The sequence below is a fragment of the Pipra filicauda genome, unplaced genomic scaffold (assembly GCF_003945595.2).
Source record: "Pipra filicauda isolate LSUMZ 115617 unplaced genomic scaffold, ASM394559v2 scaffold187_size1440530_pilon, whole genome shotgun sequence".
NCBI lineage: Eukaryota > Metazoa > Chordata > Aves > Passeriformes > Pipridae > Pipra > Pipra filicauda.
Window position 1 is genome coordinate 836,982 of NW_024104295.1, and position 21,714 is coordinate 858,695.

Here is a 21,714-nt window from a genome sequence, read left to right on the forward strand (position 1 = left end):
GAGGGTTGTCAGAATGTTAACTTTAGAAAAATAGATCAGTAACAGCTTTTATATGTTCAATCCAAACAGTCTAACAGCTTATGGGATGGGCGGACCATGCTGTACTGAGGAGTTAAATGTGGATATTGGCAAATCAATGATGTAATTTTGTAAATCCGACCTTTTTAGGATTGAAATGTGTTATGTTTCAGTGTGTTTATATTTTTGTCATTTGTGATAGCACCCTGAAAAATCTTGGCTAAAATGCCAAGAGGTTTCTTAATGTACTCACCACACTATTCTGTCTGCACAGTACACTCAGGAAGCATAGGGGGAAAAAAGCATGAGAAATTTATTAACTTGTCTTTGCTTAATTGGTAATCTAAACATTTTTTTTAACTCTCACATTTCATTCGTTCATTGGAAATTAAATACATAAATAGGCAGAAATGCGTGCCTGTTAACTGATCTGGGTGTTTGTCTTGCTGATCAGGAGTACAGTAAGGCAGACTGGTAGCAGTGAGATAGCTCAAATGATGCAATGTTGCTGGGGAAATAAACCTCCATACAGAGGCACTGTGATTTCAGTCAGGCCAATGCAAAATGTTCTGCATCTCATCCATCTTTTTGCTCAGTTTGCCTATAGCATGGCTAGACTGGAAGCTCTCATGGGACGTCTCTGGGTCAAGCTCCAAGGGGCCTTAGCTCCCTTCCCTTCCAAGCAGAGTTCAGCCAGTGTGTCGCCAAAGTTGTCTCACTGACAGATAATCTGTGATAGTGTCAACTAGGGAGTGTCAGCAGGTTCAGTACAGGTATAACCAGGCTAGTCCAAATACAGAGCCTACTCCTCTAGCTAGATTTAAGATGATACGTGTTGTAAGTTCACCATTTTATGGGAGGAAGTGTGATATTGCTTTCCTCTTATTTTTTCTATTTGCTTCTTGTTTTACACAGGAAAAAAAAAGTGGTCTTAGTCTAGGAATGGGAAGGGCTGTTGAACAGTATGATGTGCAGGTGTGCTTGGGATCGTAAGTCTGTGTGGTCAGGGGGTCAATAACATGATGGAATTGATAAGGGAAAAAGTTTTCTGAGAAGTAAGGGCTGCACACACACACGTGACATGTCTCACCACTTTTCAGAACTGGGTGATGATTTCATCAAACCAGAATTTCTGTTGTCCCCCACTAATGACAGGTACAAAGAGCAACAGCCACCTCAGTGTTCTCTCAGCACTCAGTCCCACTGCATGTTGTGTCTCAGGGATGCTGCACTAAGACCTGGCTTGGAGAGAGCTGTTACTTCCTGCGGGTCTGAGGGAGATAAAGCTGTTTTGAACCTTAACTGCATCTTCAGTGGTAATGGCTGCACAAAGTACTAGGTTTCAAAAGCCATTTGTAGCTTTAAAGTGCATCTCAAATATCTTTGTTTTGAGTATGAGAGTGGCTGGCAAAGGCAAGTGGTGGCCTTAGCTTCTTTACCCATGTCCTCAAGCATTTGTGGGTCACTCCAGCTGGCATTTTCCTGAAGTGTTCTGCTCACTTCTTTCCTAAAAACCACCCTCATGTTCTGACCACACTTGCAAAAAAAACCCTCAGAATACCAAACCAAACTAAAGAAGTTTATGTTGGATGTTCTCCTTTCTCATCCCTCTTCTCCTTCCTTTCTTGCTCTCTCCCTCTCTGTCCCACGCCTGCTATGTGAGGCTACAGCATTGTTATAACAAGAACTAATGAAAAATCTTCTAGCCTTAAGAAAAATTTGTATTAGTTCATGTTTTTCCATTTAATTCTGGGTTTTTTTCTTTCATTGAATTTTTTGTTGATTTTCCCTTCATATGCTAAAGTCTCTCTCACTGCTCTTTTTCCCATCAGTTCCTCAAATCCAAGCTTAAGTAAGTCTCCTATTTTTGTTTCTTTGTTATTTATTATCCATTTCTTGCTTTTAATTTCTCAGCACTCCAATATTACTTTGTTTCATCCTTGGCCTCTTTCACAAACTCCTATTACTGTCCTTCACCCTGTCTCATTCCCTTTTCATTTTATCTTTTTTCGTCTTTCTTTTGTAATTTTACATTGAGAATTCCCTACTACCTTTCCACATAAGTTTTCTTTACCTCTTCTCTCTCTTCCCAGTTTCATGGAATCATAACGTCATTTAGATTGGAAAGAACCCTTAAGATCATCAGTCCAAGTAATGAGTTATGTGTTAGCTGAATGTTTGTAGCACGTGATTTGCTGCTTTTTATTAATATTTCTGCATTGCCTGTTGACTAAGAAGGACAATTTTCATGCCACAAACTCAGTCCTCTGCATTTAGGAGTTAAAAAGTTTAGGCATAAATAAATGTGCTAATGGTAGGACAGAGGAAGAGGAGAATAAAAGTAAATGTGCTTCTGTATTGTTCTGTTGATAAATAAACAATGTTTATTGCCAGCTTCAGGAGAGAGACCTTTAATTCTTAGTTCAGTCAAACAGGAACCACAGACCAGATTGGATCCACCAAATGGATCACAGCAATGTCCATTGCATGGACCAGCAAGTAGCAGCTGGAACGAAGCTGCCGTTGTCCTTTCTAGTTATAGGATCTCACCTTGAATTATAAAGAAGAAAGAAAAAAAAGAAGAAAGTAGGGTGAGAAACAGAGCAGAGTGAGCTAAATGAAAAGACATATGGGCAGGCTCACTATAAAGAATTAGGAAAAAAATCTAATCCTTACAAGCCTAGTGTAGAAATTGCCGCCCACTGCAGTCAGTGGCGAGAGTTTGGGAGTGCCAAAGGACAGCTTGTCCCACCCAGCTCTCGGGGAATGAGATGACTCTGAAGGGTGCCTGGCTGACTTTCTTTTAATGCAGCATTAGGTGAGACAAATCCTCAATACAAAGCAACTAATATTGCCTCTTAACTTTTTGAGAGGTGCTTAATGCATATATGTCTGTGATACATGCTGTGATACTTTCCTATAGCTAGGAAAATGTCCTTGTTTAAATCAGTACAGAAATGAGGGGGAAGCATGAGGTTTAAATTACAGGGTAGAAAGGCAGACTGCAGACCTGACGTAATACTTCAGTTTTGCAGAACCTTCTTCATGCAACTCCAGAGAGAGTTGGCTATATTTGTTCTAGTAAACTTTAAAAAAAAATTTGAGGCTTATAGCGTTTCCAGCAGAGGATTTCCCACTTGTACTTGCTTGCCTTTAACTTTTTAAATCCCTAAAAATCAAAAATTTCAGATTGAATTAATCTGCCATCACCAAAGTATAGGCCAAAAATTTACTGCTGGTATGCAAAACATGTATGTATGTATGTATATGTAATTTTAATACACAGGTTACAACAAAGCACTGTTCTCTTTGGAGCTCAGGTGCTCACCTGTGAGCTGGTTCAAAGGCTTTCTACGCAGATTGCTCCACACTGCAAGCTCCAGCTGTTCTGGAGAGTGTGCTGCTTTGACAGCAGCGAAGCTGTAGAGCTGCCTGTCCCCTTTATAGTGGTTCGTTCTAGCTGGTAATAATGTGCTCTGTGGTGTGAGAGGGCTTTTTGTTTATTTGTTTGCATTTCTTTTTTAAGAACCAGGGAGTTCGGAGTAAGTTTAAGAGAACTTTACGTTACTTGTGTTTACCTCAAAGCATATCTGTTTCACTGCATGCCTTTTGAATCAGTAAACAGAGGGAATAGCAAACAGTATGTATGTTTAGAAGAAGATAGTGTGGTCTGTGCATAATCTCAAACCAGTATGCGTTAGGCAGCCAGAACTGTTCTGTTCCCTCCCTGTTTGTTTAGCTTGGCCTCTCAAATTCAAAGAGCTTCTGTAGGATTTTCAGTCTTCAAGGGAACACCATGCACATCCTTGTAAGTATAAATATGGGCAGTGGGCTGGAGAGTTGATGTGAGAAAGTTGAGTCCAGTTTGAAAGAATTTTTAGGGGTCATGGAGAGCAGTGTGGAGAGCAGAATGGCACCAGCACAGCCTGGCTGGGCACCAGGGAGTGTGTCACCTTGGTGCCTTTGTGAACGACAGCAGCCGGGGAGGCTGTGTCCTGCTCCCTCATTTTTGCCATGGGGAAGCAACTGAGACTGAGATCAGGATGGGATAGGAACCCTTTTTTCTCCTCTGCTGAATGTTTGGAGGTAAAGCTAAGGGTGGATTACTCTCCTTTCGTTGAAAAAAAGTGAGTAACTGTGAAGGAGCAAGATTCAGGACGGGAACAGTTCCAGGCGTGGAGAAAAACATACAGCAATTGACAGGATTTTGTTATATGGACCTTACAGTTATTACATGGACTTTACTGTTATTATGTGGTTTCCTTGTATTCACACTACACAGTGCACAGCCTGGACATGCCCAGGCTTGCCATGAGTTTGCCTGCTCCCTGCTTCCTCCGCTCCTCCTCCTTTTGCCCGTGTCCCTATCCTGGTTTGTCCCCCTGCTTGTCTGTCTCATGCTCCACCTCATGTCCTGGCCCTTTCCCCACCTAAAACTCATAAAACCCCAACACACCTGAATAAAGCATCCATTTTGCACCTCTACCTTTGTCCCCGAACCCATCTGTGCTGTGTCACGGCCCCATTCCCCTCCCCCCTTGGACCGTGGCAAGTAACCACACTGAGAAGTCCTTGTCATGGTGCCACCCTAAGCAGAGAGAAGAAAGATGCTGATCAGGGTTCTCCAGCTGCCTTCATGAGTCTTGTGTATCAGAGGCAGAAAATATAGGAGATCCTGCAGATAACTCCACAGATTCATCTTTGTTGTCCCAAACTGTTGGTCTCTTGGATCAGAGTTAGAAGCTGGGTGGGCTGTAGGACTGGTAAAGTGGCATGAGACCTTCCTTGGCAAAAAAAAACTCCCACAAAACAACAACAAAAAAAGTAACAACAAAACCAAACCCACACCCAAAACCCTAAACCCAAACCTCCCAAAACCAGAAGAAAATAATACTTCTTTTGTAATACGTCTGTGAAAGCTGTCATCATCAAACTGTCTTTCCATTTGGATTCTGCTGTACTGAACTAACTTGTTAGATTGGAGCAAAACCCCACTGACCCATCACAAGCTTTGTTCCAGAGTGCTGAGAACAAAACCAAGTCCTGAGCTAGTGAACAGCAATCACCGTAAGTGCTTCCCTGTTTTCTGTCAAGGAAATAGTTGTTTACAGCAGTACAAGGCATTAACTACTAAATTATTTTCATCTATGAAAGTATTATTAAGGGAATAGGAACCAAAAGAGCTGTTATCAGGAACAGAAAAACCTTTGATCAGCAGTCAGGCAATAACTTATGTCTATGCCACTTGTGTATACCCCACAGTAGACTTCAGAATATTCTTTGGGTTTTAAATTGTGTGTTTTACTGATGTTTAAACTCTAAGATTTTTTCTGCTTCAAAATGAGGGAAACAAGCAGAAAATAAAGGAATGTGATGAGTGAATTGGTGGGAAGGTCCAACAGACCAACATTATTAATAACACAGAATAAAGGAGGGTGATGAGGGTGACTGGCGTTACAGGTCTGTGGTAACTTGAGTCTGTCATTAATATAGACATTAACATTGATTCTAAAGTCATAAATTAATCTAAACTTCTAGGCTTGATTTCAGTGAAGCACGGGGTGTCGTGCCTCTTAGGGTCATCCCCTTTGTTTATACTGAAAAGGAGCTCTAGTTCTGTACAGTACTTTATAAACAAATATATGGCAAGTAATTATACATAGGATAATACATGGAAAGTTAGATAATGCTTGAGGGTTCTGATAAAGTGATTGAAATGGAAAGTGATGCTTGAGTTGTTTGTATGCATTGTTAGAACCTACAAATTAAATTACAGCCTTGGTAATGATGTAACTGCGATATTTATGATGTTGTGCTGATATATTTTAAAATTAAAAGAAGATTAATTCATCTCATGAAAAACTTTTTGTATGCATCTGCCATACTTGAAGATTCTTGCGTATAATATCATACATATGGAGAACTAGTTATAGTGTGTCTGATGTTCTGGGATATACTTTATCATGCTAGAGTGCAATTACTGCAAATGTGCAGCCTACCAGGTTGGAATTCATTGCAGGGAAACTGCAGTAAAATATAGTCATCTTTTTTATTCTGCATATTAGCATAATAATGTTATTTGTCAGTGAAGGTTTGCTAGCCTGCAAGGAAGAGCATGGATGGAAGAATATACTCTGCAACTGTTGGCATGTGTGGCATTAAAGTGTACTAGGAGAATTTGCTTGTATTTTTTACTTTTGATGTTTTTGAGTCTGGTTGGTCCACCGACCTAAGCAGCTTTTTAACTAGGTCAAGTGTATACATCCATTCATTAAAAGAGGATGCTTGACTGGTTAGTTAAACCTGCAAAATATAAACCAGATGCTTCAATGGTAAATACTGCTTTACTCCTATACTGCAAGAAACCAGCCTTGACTGATTAAATTTGAAATAAAAATAAATAGGTTTAACATTGTTTCTGTGCCATAATAAGTTTATTATAGTACTAGTGCAAATATTTAGTAAAAACAGTATTTTAAAATATTTTACTGTGAAACTGAAAAGTAAGCCTTTAAGACAAAATGAATTTTTTTTACATTTATGAAAAAAACCTTTATATTAGACTACCTGCAAATTTTTTGAAGTTCTGGACAAGATCAATAATGGCGTATAAATTTACAGGGTACATTACAAATCAGAACTCACAGCAGCTGTCTACAAAGCTGGAGGATTTATCTGCTGTTGGGCTGGGTATAGTATGGGGTGGAACACTTGAATTTTTAGTTTTGGCTGCCAGATCTGTTATGATCTTTGTCCTTTTACTTAAATGCTTTGTGTCAAATTGCCCTTTTGTAGCGGAAGTGAATGATGCCTCCTTCACTAATGGCTGAGACACTGAGAGTAGTACTGTGAAACAGAAATGCTGCTCCAGTAAGGTCCTGTTATAACTGATTCTCTACAGCAATATTAGGTCATGGTCATGTGCTTAATTTGTATTTTGATTCCTTTGAATGCCAGTCATGATGGTGTAGGAAGTTTTTCCTTGCATAAAAACAAAATTGAGACAAAATCCCAAAACAGTCCTCCCAAAGTACAAGATAACTGCAGGACTGGGAAGGGCTCATGTCATGAGATTTTCCCCTATGATATTTAAGTGCCATCTCTTTTAGACTGTAACTACTGTATTTTTAAGGAGACAATTTCTGTATTCTATGTTCTTTTGGGGTGAGGAGATGGAAGGGAGGGAAGCATTCTTTTTGTTCTAATTTTTGAAAATATATTTGCCTTCTCTGTTGTACCCTCTTTTTAAAAAAAAAGAAAGAGAAGCCAAACAACAACTAATCACAATGGCTAGTGTGGTGTGCTGCAGAGATAACAATGAGATTGATTTACTGGTACCCTGAAGTTCAGGTTAGCCAAGAGGCTCAGGTGCCCAGTTAATGAGTAGACAGCCTCCTCCATGGGAGGAGCTTGTGCTTCCTTCTACCGAGTGTCACTACCAATCTGAGTAGGTGAAAAGCTTCTAAGGTTTATAACTGCTGGATTTTTTTTTCTAGAATTCTGTGTACTGGGTTTGCTAAATGGTTGGAGGTCTTCACCTGTTGGGGAGTTAATATATATGTGTCTCATAGCATTGCCTTTGAAATGCACTCTCTTACCAAAACAGGGGTTACTCACTATTTTATTTATGGCTTTCCCCTTTGTGAATCTCTTTTGTGGTTCACTCCATAATGTTCGTCTCTTTCTATGCATCTTATAGGCACACATTAAAAAATGATTGAGCGATTGAATCACATAGCGTTGCACAGTTTGTGACTGGGTGACATGCCAAGGAGGTTATTTAGTGACTAATTTCGAAGGGGAGGAGAAATCGCAGGCTTGTCATGTGGAAAAGTACTTCAGTCTATTGAAGCAGCATTACTTACATGACCGGATAAAGCAACATGGCCAGCCTCTGTTGTGAGCAGAGGGAACAAGGAGCATTTTTACTCTTTCAAAACCTTTTCCCAGAAGATATGGATATACAAAATATTATACCGTAAACTGAGGATTGAGATTCAAGACTGAAAACAAAAAGTACTTTATTAGAAGAAGTGGAACCAAACGTTCATCTCACTGCTGTAGCCATACAAGTGATTTCTTTAAGTAACAGTAAGTGGCTTTAATTATTTCAGAGCAAAAAATCTTTTCAAAGATTGTTTTTTTTGTCCATCGGTAATAGTTTTGTCTAAGAGTGTAGTAAGAGTGCTAGTGTTTTAAATTGTGGAAACAAATACTCAGAGTAGCATCAGGATAGCTGAAGAAATTATGCTCAAAAGAGCAGACTGTGTAGGATTTGGTCTGAAAACTCTCCTCTCTGTTTGCATGATCCATCTTCAGCATGCACATTGACTTACAGGCAAGGTGAAGCAATCAAACATTTTTGATATTACCATTACATTTGTTTTGTGGTTAGCTTAGAATTTTATGGATCTGTTTTACATTCGGTAAAAAGTGAACTAGGTATTCTTTGTTTTCCCCATGGGAGCTTTAGGATATGGTATGAATTAAGTTTATATGTAGTCAGGGATATAAAAGAACATACTGAGACATGTAAAATACCTTGAGGTAAAACATTTGGATCGCTGTAGGGACTGTATTCATGCACAAGTATGCATTAAACATACAGGTATAAAATAAGGGACAATAATGTTAAGAATGTGTTTGATGCTCTATGTCATGGCAAGGGAATTGATGCTGTGTCTGAGCTTCAAATTGGTGCATGGGTAATTAGAATATGTTATCCTAAAAGTTCTGCTTTTGGGGATCAAATAGTGCTTTTTCCATAACCTTTGTGTACACCTGCACAACTGGGAGAAAGCTATGGGGACTGCATGTCACAGTGATACTGGGTAGTATGGTTTTGACACCTGATTATGGTTCACTCAGGATGCCTCCTTTCTGGAGGGTCATGTTATGTCCTCTAAATTCCACCTCCTACAATAGTGAGCATCATCTTCTGGTTCTCCTGTTTGTTCACGTCAACTTCTAGCTAGCTGAGCTTGACCAAAAGAAAGTAGTCTGTGAACATAGAAACTGGAAGATTGGATGGATTTGTCATCACTAACCATCACAGGCTCATCCTGAGAAACATCTTATATTGACTAATTGCAGTGTTTTTCAGCACAGAATTAAGAGCATAGAGCATAAATGGAAGAAGAAAAACCCAGTTACTCTCTTGAGGTATCCACCATATATGTAATACATCCTTAGAAACAGAAAACTGCTGTTTCTTAGATGTTCTGAGTTTTTATCTCAACTCTCACCATAATACAGAAATATTACACCTGGGCATATACCAAAACTATGCAAAAGGACCTAAAGAACATAGGTGCATGCTAATACTGGGAAGATAATTATAATAAAAGCTGAGATTTCTCAGGGAGTTCTGCAACTCCTTGTCTGGAAAATTATCCAGGAAAAAACAATGGAAATATGTGCGACATGTTAAGAACAGCTAGCTGGGTCTTGGAGTTCCCCATTCATTGGAACTTTGAACATTAGAAATCAGTTTTATTTTACTGGCATGTGGTTCCCATAATGAAAACCAGTTGTGAACCCTGGCAGCTCCTAGAACCTCATACTGTGGGGCCACATTCAGCTGAGGCCAGATCTCCAACTTAGGCAAGGTCAGCTGTTTCATGGTCTGAAGTCTCCCTTTTGGGCATGAGGGGACCCATTCTTAGCCAAAATTACTGTTTAAACTTCTGTTCTGGAAACATTGCTGAGCAGTAATGGGCATTGAAATCCCTGGCATGCCTTACTACTTGGTAACCCCAAGCACTTGCTCTGCTGAAGAGACCATGGAGAACTGGGGTCCCTACCCCAGATCAGACTCTGACTGAGTTGCCCCAGAGCTATGAATCTGGAAAGCCAAAGCTCTAGAACACTCCAGGGATGTCTGATAAGAAATAAGGTCACTGTTTGACTGAAATCTACGGGGTGGTTTTTTCCAACTTTTGTCTTTACTGATGTTTCTACCAAATATTTCAGCTCTCTGGGATTAGTGTTGTTTGCTTAAAGTACATTTCATTGGAAAGTTTCTGACCAAAAAAAGCTAAAAATTATGCTAATATGTTTGCAGTTTTCAGGTATGGCATTGGGCAGTTGGAGGAACCCACAATTCCAGCCAGTGTTGCGTTTTTTCTGTAATTGGGAGAGATTGGGAGAGATTGGGAAAATTTATAGGAATTAGAGGGTATTCTATGAGAAGACAAGAACAGACAAGTGTGATAACCTCTCAATGATGTCTGATAGCAAAAGGATTTGGCATCAGACAGATTATTGTGGTACAGATACTTAAAATTTTAATTTTAACTGTTTACTAATTCTGTAATTTTAAAGTGCACTATTTTATGTTGTAAATTATCTTATTTTAGAAATATTAAAACCATATAAATCTGATTGTTTTTTTCCAAAAGTGGATTTGTGCTTTCAGCTGTCCAAATCCAACCTGAATGAAAGATCAGTCACGATAGAAATGTTATCATGTAGTGCAACTAATGATTAAGCTGAGGTTTTTGAAAAATCAGTACAGTAAAGCTGTCTATTTTTATTAAGAAAGAACAAACTAATGGATTATATTGTTGTTGGGTTGAGGGTTCTTTGACCAAGTACTTTCTCATTAGAAAAGTTAAGAATTGTCCTCTGTTTATATTGAGTGAGCCAGCTTTAGAAGCATAGGTGCAGTTTCCTCAGGGAAATGCAGGGTGTCAAAGGGAGAGTAAGAAAAGTAACAGCTTCACATGCCTGAGAGGTGATTAATGAAGTCTGCTGGGAACTCCCAGGTGACTCCAAGAGAGTGCATGGATAAGCTCCATCTAGGGAACATGCTCCGTGTAGGTATTTTGGCAGTCTGAAATTCTTGGGGCAAAGCCAGTTGCTGGGTTCTCTACTGATGCAGAGGAGGCCTGGGAGAGCAATGGGAAGGGCTACCAGGTCAGAAACTCTGGCCTACTTTTCCCTTTGCCCATGTTTCGCTATGAGATGGTAGCAGATAGCGGCCTGAGTCAGACTGTACCTGTGGTATCCAGCTGCATGGAGGGATGCAGAGGTGGTGTGGTGCCAATGAATCAGTGGTAGGCTTGGTGCCTGGTGCTAGCTGGCATTGCCCTGGTATGCGAGCAGGCACAGCACCATGTGCCCTGTCTGCTGTGACCAGAGAGACTGGCTCTGCTTGCCCTTTATGTGAGCTACCAGGAGCAAGGCTCTTTGTATCCATTTGGGTGGATGAATAACTGGTTTGCTGACTTTGTGCACATAAGCATTTTCAAAATATAGCCAACAAGCTTTGAAATAAAGAACATAACTGTTTTTATATAATGTTGACTCTTTAGTATATAGATAATATGCTTAAAAAAAAATCAGTATCTTACAGACTTAAGTGTTGTTAGACTGACCAAAATCCTCCACAGGAGATGTTTAAACATGGTGTGATCTTTTTTACTACAAAAAGGTTCTCAGTGATGTATTTTCCCCTCAAATGTTTTATACAGAAATTGTTGCTAGCTGTTTGCCATATTTTAACCTAAGGATTGACAAGTTTCCATTTCAAGGATGTAAGGTCTACAGGCAGTAAGAACAAGGAAGAGCTATATTCTAAAGAAAACCACACCCTCAGGCAAACGTGTTACTTGCCTGCAATTGAAAAGCACATGATCCTGTACTTGTACTAAAAAAAGTCTTCTTCCTTTTGCCCTCAAAGCAATTGGCTGTGATAGCACCTAGTATTTAGAGTCTCAGATAACCCCAATATCCTCTTTCTCTGTCCCTGAGTCATGCGAAGTCCACAAACATGTGGCTCAAGACAGCCTGGATATTAGAATACAGGTTTTTATGTGGCAACATGGTGCTACATGGAGGACAGAAGAAAAACAGCACAGAAAGTGGGGTACATATGAGAGAGAATGTATAAATACACAAAAGATGTATAAATGAGAAGCAAGAAGAGACCATCATTCACATTTTTAAACTTGTCATTAGCAAATAACCTGGGGATTTTGGTGAAGAGAAAAAAGTGGAAAGAGAGGAAATACCAACCAGGTGGCAGAAGATACTGTAATCCATCCAGTAAGGCTTCCTGGCTGCCAGTGACCAACTCAGCTCCCTGCCCAGCCCCATATGTCCCAGTGCACCTACCCTGGGCACCCCAGACTCTGTGACTCCAACAGCTCTACCTGTCATCACACTCCACCCAGGGCCTGAGTCCTGGCTTAAAATAGAAAGTGAACTTCTCAGAAAGGGTTTGGCTGCCCAGGCATTTGTGCCCTGCCCGGCCCAAAAGGGTCTTGATTGAGGCTGTGTACTCCAAGTACTATTTTAAAACGAAAGTGAGTAGTGTTATATACATCACTACTCAGGCACAGGATTTTGAACAATAGCTCAGCCCCATTATTTCCATCCTAAAGTATTCCATCTTAAATATCTTAAGGTAGAAAACAGAAATTTTTCTTTGACAGATTGCTTTAACTTAGGAGAAATGAATGAGCATACACAGGAATATGAAGTCCAGAAGTTAGGGAAATTAAACCTGTTGTTTTCAAATCTTCCCATGGAAATTTTCTCCTCTCTACAAGGTAACATTGGAATTTTCCTTTCACTGCAACCCAGCATATCATAGTGTCTGTGGTTTCTGTGCCCGATACTATTCCATCTGTTGTAGCTTTATCTGAAGTGACTAAACAGGGCATGGTGTAGCTTGTACAGTAGAAATGCAGGAGGATTTTCTTTCTCTGCATTTTTCTCTCAGTGTAAAACATCTGTGGCTGCCTATCCCCGAAGGCATGATCCCAAAGCTGCTCAAGTCAGTAGGAGTCTTTTTGTTCTGCTGGCCCAAGTGCAGAGTCTGAACACACAATACAGCTCAGTATGTTGCAGTGTTACTTCAAGCCAATAGAAAACTATGTTGAATACCCACTTACAATGTGATTAATACTGTTTAGTTATATTTTAGTTATATTTTATTTTAAATTCCAGACTAGAATAATTCTCTGTGCAAATGAAAAAGTTATCCCATGTTCCCATTTGACTTCATAATTTTTGTCTGGCTCATTTATGACCCATCCCAGTGCACTCCTTTGTTCTGTTACACTAATTTATTGTTACTGCTGCCACAATCAGGTTTTCTCCTTTCTTCTTTGTGATACCTGATACTCCAGACTGTTGATCTCTGGCCCTGGGGAACATCATTTATAATTCCCAAGTGCGGAACCTGCTGTGATAAGAACAGCTATTGTTTATATACCAACATTGCAATTCCCTTACCAGTGGAAAAACCTGTGGTGGGGCAGGAATAATTTCTTGCTTCATCTGCGATGGATCACTGTAGCTGCAATGAATCCAGTCACATTATCAAAGCAAGGAGTGAGAGGGGAGAAAAACTGTGTAGATTTCAGATCAGCAATGTGCACTGTACATCAGTGTGCGCTCTGTAACTTAAGGAATGTGGAATCGGGCTTGGTGATGCACAGTTTTCTACAATCCCTTGGAAGTGATGGAGAGGGAACCTGAAATTGTCAACACAAATTTTAGAAACTGTAAGTTTCTTTCTTATGTAGTTGGTGACCTAGATGACTTTTTCATCTCCCTGTTTGACCAACGTACCCTAACGGCACCAGAGCAGGCACATGATGCTTGCTAGAGGGGGAATTTCTCCTGTGCCTGTCATTGACAGTGTTCAGCCATCTAGAGAGCTCATTGCCAGGCAGAGTGAGATTCCACAGTCTCAATAGCACACGTATCCATTGCAAATTTTTGCCAAGGCCTCTTTTAACAAAGCACTAATGCTTTGGTATGGATGTTTTCCCTTTCTTTTCCTTGCGTGCTCATTCCTTACAGCTCCTTACAAAGCTATGATAAAACCCTCTCAAGCACTGTTATCTTTGCAGTGGCACATGTTTTATGGGGTCAAAGTGTCTTCATGCAACTTGACTGTGTTGCGGTCAATAAATGTCTGTGTTGTTCTTCTTCGCTTTGTGTATCCTTTATTTAATAAAGACCACATCAAGTTATTAGTAAAAGGCTAAACCCTACACTGAAAATATGCCAATATTTATTTCTCTTGTCTAAGGACTTCTGATGTGTTTGTGATGCTAGAGCATCAGCACTTTTTCTTGCTTTGGAATCAGTGAACTCTAGGCTGTGTGTCTGATCAATAAACTGTAAGTCTGTTACTGGCTACATGTACTTGGAACACCTGACACTGAAACCCCTGATTTCAGCTTCAGTAGCTGTGAGAATCAGATTAGAGTAAGATGGTATTTGCATAGGTAAAAGCCTTTTTAAAACTCTCATATTCCTTTAACATGCAGCCTATTTTATTTCTGTTTATAGTATACTGTTGTTTTCTTTAGGTACTGAGGTCCCAAAGTGTTCTATTTAGCCAGATGTCAAATTATTTTGTCTTGAGCGTTTGGTTTTATTTCCTTATTTTCCATAGACAACCCACATCATGTTTTGCTCATTCAGTAATTTTATATCTTATACGTTTTTCCTCTTGTTTCCAGATGCAGAGGGAAATTGCTTATACAGGACGAGATGGCCCAAGCAGTTCCCGCCCTGGATCTGCCACGCACCCTCTGCATGCGATGCCCAGCTCTCCACCCTCCACCCCGGTGCCCCACTCCATGCCTCCCTCTCCGTCCAGGATTCCCTATGGTGGGGGCCGGCCCATGGGTGTGCCAGGCAATGCCACCATCCCCAGGGACCGTCTCTCCAGCATGCCAGCCTCGCGCTCCATATCGCCCAGCCCAAGCGCCATTTTGGAGAGACGGGACGTGAAGCCAGATGAGGACATGAGTAGCAAAAACCTTACCCTGATCCGAAATGAAGGTCTGTACGGTGACCCCTACTTGTTTCACGAGGGGAGGATGAGTGTGGCTGCACCGCACTCCGGACACCCCCTCGATGTCCCCGATCACATTGTAGCCTACCATCGCAGTGCCATGAGGTCATCAAGCACTTACTGCAACCCTTCAATGCAGCCTGAAATGCTGGAGCAGTCCTTGTACAGACAAAAGTCACGGAGGTACACGGAGAGCCATTTGCCCACTCTCGGCTCTAAAACGCCTCCTGCCTCGCCCCACAGGGTGGCTGACATGAGAATGGTCGATATTCATCCTCACCATGGCACTCACATTCCCCACCACACCATCCAGCCTGACAGGTCTTCCCCCAACCGCCAGTCCTTCAAAAAGGAGCCAGGACCGCCTGTGTTTGTGGATGCGAAAGCACGGAGTGCTGTCGGCCTCCCGGGCATGGCCGAGGCAATGCCCTCTCCAGCTGACAAGCAGGCTTTTGGCTATGGGTCACCTACCATGCCCAAGGACAAGGAGACAAGGTAAGGCAGAGCTGGGGCTTAATTTATGCAAATGGAAAATGTTCCTAATCTGCATATCCTTTGTCGTTTTACACCCAGGGGACAATGTAATGTGTAGGAGCCTGCTGCAGTGTTTATTAGCTGTCTGTCAAGGTAGTTAGTAATTTAGAGGAGATGCGACACCACCCATTATTAATTTGAAAGTATTGTCAACCCATGATGGATTCCTAGTTATTTTCATTTGTGTAAATTTCAGTCATTGGAAAAAATATAATAAAATAAAATGATTAACTAGGATTTTTCTTTCCAGACAACCAGATCATGTTACAAGAACAAATGATGTTCTGTTCCTGTTAATAAGGGAATATATTTCACCCCCGTTAAGAATGACACTCTGATATTACAATTTTGGTTCTTTATAGAGTGAAGTTTTTCTCATCTAGTGTTAGGAAATGGGAAGTATTTATCATTACTGTCCTATCTCCTGTAAAACATGAATTTGCATAAAAATAGGACAGTTGTTTACAATAATGCTCCTTGAGGCGAAACTGCTGAGAAGAGCAAGTCTGTCCCAGGGAAGAAATTGAAACACAAATGCTGTTCCCAATGATTTTTCCAGCATCACAAGTAGTTGGTGACCTGACTGTTTCTAACTTTTGTGTGCTGACAACAATCTCTCCTGTCTTTTTAAGGACCAGATTTTACGCAAAGGTCTGTGAGGGTTTCTCCTGCCATAGACCCTGCCCTAGGAGAGAAAAATCATTACACTGCCAGGCAGTTGCTGTGTATTTATACAAGCTGTGTTAATCTCTAGCATATTGTTTGTGCTGTTAACTTTTATAGAGCTCTTTAGGGAAGTGGAGATGAATAGCTGGAAAATGCTGAGCTCACAGAGGCCAAAGGTAACTGCTGACTGCCTTAACCACTGGGAAGATATGGAGCTTTCTATAGCCCCCAAGATTTCCCCTCAATCTGAGCAACTTGCTCAAGAATTAGTTGCCTCTTACCATGCTTGGCCAGAAAAAAAAGCATTTTGAGGTCCATTGATGGGGAAAAAATTGAAGGAAATGAAGAAAATCAGCCATCCACAAAAATTACAGGCTTATAGCTTGGTAGTTACGTTGACATAAGAGTGTGAGTTAGGGCATATTACAATCTAGGGTCGGTGAAATATGATTTTTATCTATCTGTTTCCGAGAGAAAGTTGCAGGTACCTGAAATTTCATTTCAAGCTTCCATTATTAAAACTGGGAAATAATTTGAAGGAAATTTGCCAGTTCCAATCCATTTTCAGATTGAAAATTTTACAAAGTTCATAGTAGGAGGTTGAAAATAAGGAACCGCACCAACAATTGTTCAATTTGTGCAACTTCCTTTCTCCCCTCTGGGCGTCTCAACTGCTCACTCAGCTACACAGAAATGCACAAGGCTGTGTGTTTGTGAATGGATAAAGAGCAACTATACTGATAGTTCTGCAGCTCCTTAAAAGGGAGTTTTGCACCAGCAGTTTTAGTCCTGGTCCCAGAATATATTAACAGTGAAGAAAACAGCACTTGCCTAATTGCACTTCCAAATAAATACATGACCTTAAAATTCAGCGTGGTGTGTATTAGTCACATGGCGCTGAAAGAATCATTCTGAAAGCTGTCCTTATGAGTTGTGTTTTTTTTCAACCTTGAGGAAGTGTGACTTTCTAAAAAATATTTGTAAATACCAAATGCAATTCATGCAAATTGGTGTGTTTCCTAACCACTGCAATTTAAGAATTGGGTTGAGTTCCACGGATACAAAGTGCTCTAAGCCTTAATTTAGTTTTGTAATAATTTCATAGACTTTGAAAGCAAACACTGTTGAAACTGTACCAAACTAAACAAGGGGTTATACAGGTTGAGGCGCTCTTTTCCTGCTTCAGCAGGGGCTGAATTGTTACAAGGTTGCCACGAACACCTGAAGGGTGATGTATATAATGGCAGAAAGGTATCCTGTACCTTGTTGTACAGGAGTTACAGTTTACACCCATAAGCAGTACAGCTGGGCTTGCTTCTGTGAGTAAGAATATTTTGGGGATTGGAGAGATAGGGCTGAATTCATTCGCTTCCACGCATGGTAAAATGTAGTGTATGCTGCTCTGTTGTGCACGTTATCTACTTGCTGATGGCAAGAGCCTAAGAGCCAGGCCACAGACAGCACATGGCAGGGTGTTCAGTCAGCCTGCATGCAGAAGGTGTCAGGTGTGGGCAGATTGAGGATCTCTTAGTCTTGGGGGTACTGAGGAGTGAGGTCTTCTGCATTTGTGCACTGTGACAAGAGAGACTCTGCATCCTGACTCATTCAGGAGTGGGTTGAGGACCCTGCAGGCACCAAACCCATCAAATCAGCACTGTTCTTCCTTTAGTCTCTAGTGGAGTGTGCTGTGAGCAAAGAAAACATCTCTTGTGCCATGCCTTTGTGAAAATTACCTTGAAGTAGCACTGCCACAATCTCAGGACAGTGCAAATTTACGTATAAGTCAGAGAAAAGATTGAAATGGATAGTGACAATGTCAGAAGTAAAACTGAATCTCTCTTTCCTTGTTAATTCTCCTTCAATTTTTCCAGTCCAGGGCTGAACTGGCATATCTGGGTAATTTATCAGAATATGTTGTGTACTTATAGCAGATAAGACCTCTCATTGACTGTGTGCTGGTTTTGTTGAAGAAAATTACTCCATTACCTTTGGAAGTTACTACAGGCAAAACAGATATTTAAATGTTGATAAATTGGAAAAGAAGCTGTTTATTCAAAAGTGCATTCAATTAAGTACTGTTTAACTTTCAGTCTTTGCATTTATAATGTGTTGCAAAATTTTAGGTTATTTGAAGTGCTGAATATGTATATAATTAATGCTGCTACTCACTAAAACATAATCCTTAGAATAGCAAGATAAAAGAACATTTTTTCTCAGGAGTGTACTGTGGTTCTCTTCTGCCTGAACACAACTTTTGTCCTGTTCTTGTTATGCCACATTAGTGATTAGTGAGAAAAGATGATGGTTGGACTGAGCAAAAAATGATCACATTCATGGCTCATGGCTTGCAGTTCAATACTAAAGTTTAATGGCCAACTGTAGATTATCAGATACTCTTTCCACCACTAAAGTACTTTGTTGTTTGATATGTTGAAGTATGGATGGACTCTCTATGCATTAGGAAAAATGGCCATACAGAGCCATGAAAAGGCAGGAACAGTGAGAGACTCCATCAGCAATGCACTGAGAACTGTGTAAGGGGAGCTTTGCAGATATACTCTTCAGACACTTTCCACAGGGCCAAAATTGCATCTTCCTTTGTGAAAGGTGTTGAATAACCAGGCAGAAAAAGATTAATGCAAATGACTGCTGCAGGATGGAGGAAAGATAAACTGTATTTTGGCTTCCTTCTGTTAGAGGAACTCTTTGTAGGAAGATGAGATGCAGACTCTTCGATAAGAGGTCACGTAGTCTCACAGCTGGCAGTGCTTCAGAGCTTCCTTTTTTCTCTTTAGCTCCAAACTAGTAGAAAGATTGAATTTAATCTTCTTCTTAGGAGAGTGAAATACTCACCTGTGTGTATCTTTCCGTGAGAAGAGAGAAGAATGCAGAAGAGTTCTACTGGTCTTTGGTTCCCACCTTTCCAGCTCTTTTGGGGGACTTTGGAATAAAGTCTGACTGAGACACCTTCAGTTCTAGGGAAACCATTGAGAAAGACAACCTATTCCTATTTCCTCTCTTTTCTCAGTGAGATAAAAAAAATGATAATGAAATGTTTCCCTCATAGGGTAATATAGAAAGCAATGTGTATTTCTGTGTCTCTGATCCTCTTTTGATTGCTATACTGACTTCGCTTGGGGTTAATTATAAAATATGAAGTCATTGCAAATTTTTCTCCAGGAAGGTGTGCAAATTAGTTCATGGTGCAGACTTGGTATTTGAGTACATCTGGTATGGATGACGCTCTGTACAGCCTAGGAACATGAATGAACAGTTACATAGCCCAGTGTTATTCTGTGTCTGTATGAAGTATCTTCTCAGTGATGTGAATATGAAAGATGTCCCCAGGAAAGGGAAGTAACATGCAAGTCACGCTTAAGTAGCATTGCTGTGACAAGTGGAAATCAATTCAGCAATATGCTGTACCCTTCTTGGCATTATTTCCAGTTAATTGCAGTAGAGGGAATTACATGAAACCTCAGTGAAGCTGTAAGGAAGAAATCTGGCGATGAAATCTAATGTATCAATGCACAGTCCCCAGAGAAGCAAGGGCTTGCTTTGCTTTGCTGAATCTGGGGAGCAGGGTGCTAAGGTGGTGCCCAGTGCCTGGACAAACCATGGCCTGGAGGTGGCTGCTGGGTAGAACAGTGCTGGCGAGTGGCCTGTGCCTGCCTTGCTGGCCGAGGTCTGTGAAAAGCCAAAGCCGTCTGAGGGAGAGACTTGCTGGGCTGGGCGTCACTTCTGACCTTGGCCCCTTCCTTTCCTCCCTCGCCATGCTGCCACCTCTGACTCTCCCAGCATTCACAGGAAAACAATGTGAAACAATGCCTTTCTGTGCAGAGGCTGATAAAATAGGCATTTCTTCCCCAACTGCTGTAGAAAGGACCCTCCCTGCACTTCCTGGGTGGTGGAGAATTGTAGCTTTATCTGGGAAATTAATCTGGGAGCAGAGATGGGGTTGGGTCTTCTTGTGCTACCACCACCAGCAAAGAGGCCGCTGCGTTTTGTTCTGCCTGACCCTGTCTCATAATACTCCACATCCCAGCCTGACCTGCCCACAGGGACCCTGGCCTGCCCCGTGTCACTGGAGTGCCGACCTGTCCTGTGCCCTGGGAGCCTTGGTCTGCCCAATGTCACCAGCGTGACAGCCTGTCCCTTACTGTGGGAACCCTGGCCTGCCCCATCCATGGAACCCCAGCCTGCCCCATGCAGGGAGGGCTGCTGGGGCAGGCTGTTCCCCCACCTTTCCTCTCCACAGCAGGGAGTACTGCGAGAGGTAGAAAATACAGTGTTAAGGACCAAAACTGTACAGTTGTCATGGTGGTGCTGGCATCCCTGGTAGACCCTGGCCTGGCACAGGCTGAGGAGGCATTCATTTTCTCCGTCCCGGAGCTGAGGCTGCTCCAGCCCTTCACAGGGAAGCCAGAGGGGAAGGGGTTGGCTGCAGACTCTGTCCCTGCTCCTTTGGGGCCGTGTGGCAGGCAACAGGACTAGGCCACCAGCCCTCCCAGCCATGTCAGCCAAGGTCACGGCCCCAACCACCAGGCTGTCCGCATCCCTCCCTGCCTGTGCTGGAGCATGCTGCCTCCCACCACTCAGACCGCCTCGCCTCCGAAAATCAAATTGTTTTATTTAATGCCTAAAAGGCGCCTCTTTTCAGACACCTGTTTTTGAAATGTTTGGTGCTGATGGCCAGAAGAAGTCTGGGTATTACAGTAAAATGGTTACAGGAAAAATCCTGCCTTGTTTCTAACGGAGTAACTCCAGAGCACATATAGATTCTTCACATTCTTAATGCTTTTACCATATGAAAAATAATGTGCTTTTTGCAATTGATTCCAGTATTTCATTCGTTTTTCATCATCTCCTATCTCTGGAACATCCCGCTCCCTCTTAACAACATATTTTCCTAGATTTCATGGCAAAGGACAAGATCAGCTTTGTGTAGCCATAATCTCTTTTGAAGCAGAAAATTGTTTCCAGATTATTGAATGTGGGATGGAAAAAACATCATATTTATGAATTGGTAAAACAGATAGACTTCCAGTTGAGTTTAGTTATAGGAAGGTTTTGTGATGATTATCAGGGAAAAAAAAGTTTTCATTATTAAGTGTCAAAAATACTGTATAAAAGTTTGTTAGAATATATTTATCCCTGGGTTTTAGTACTTGTTTTCATTCCAAAAGTTACTGTAGCCTGAACCAGTTTCTTATTTTAAAACTTGTAATAGTGGAAAATCTGTAACGTATTTCTTGGTTTGAAATTAATTAGGTCAGATTCACTAGTCTTTTCATCACCATTCAAAATACCTTTCAGCATGCAGACAGAAAAGTAAGATGCACACACTGTATTAAATCGCAATAAGAACACGTCTGTTGGCTGGGGACTGACTGACCACTTTCTTCCCTGCTTTTGTCTGTTAGCATCTCATTACTTGTTTTGCTGTCCTGTTTTCTCAACTTCTGGGTGTCTCAGAGTCTCTCCTGGCTATGCTATCTGCATGCTATCCCAGCAAACCTCATTCATTCTCTGAATGTGAATGAAATAATTAGCCTGGTTAATCCATCTAGCTGCAATGAAGGCTGGCTACTCACTTTGTGTCGTGTCAGCTTGCTTTGCCTGATATTGGTATGTGCATTTGAGTTTGTATGACCCTTATTGATTGGCATTGTTGC

General features: G+C 41.2%; 1 protein-coding gene across 6 annotated transcripts in view; it reads left to right on the plus strand.

The window, feature by feature from the left end:
• Positions 1–21,714, plus strand: part of KIAA1217 (KIAA1217 ortholog) — a 233,054-nt gene that overhangs the window by 169,522 nt on the left and 41,818 nt on the right. For all 6 annotated transcript variants that reach the window (XM_027751716.2, XM_027751733.2, XM_039380160.1 and 3 more), the window contains exon 6: positions 14,502–15,334. In XM_027751716.2, the coding sequence (XP_027607517.2) occupies positions 14,502–15,334 (833 nt within the window). The remainder of the gene's footprint in view (positions 1–14,501; positions 15,335–21,714) is intronic.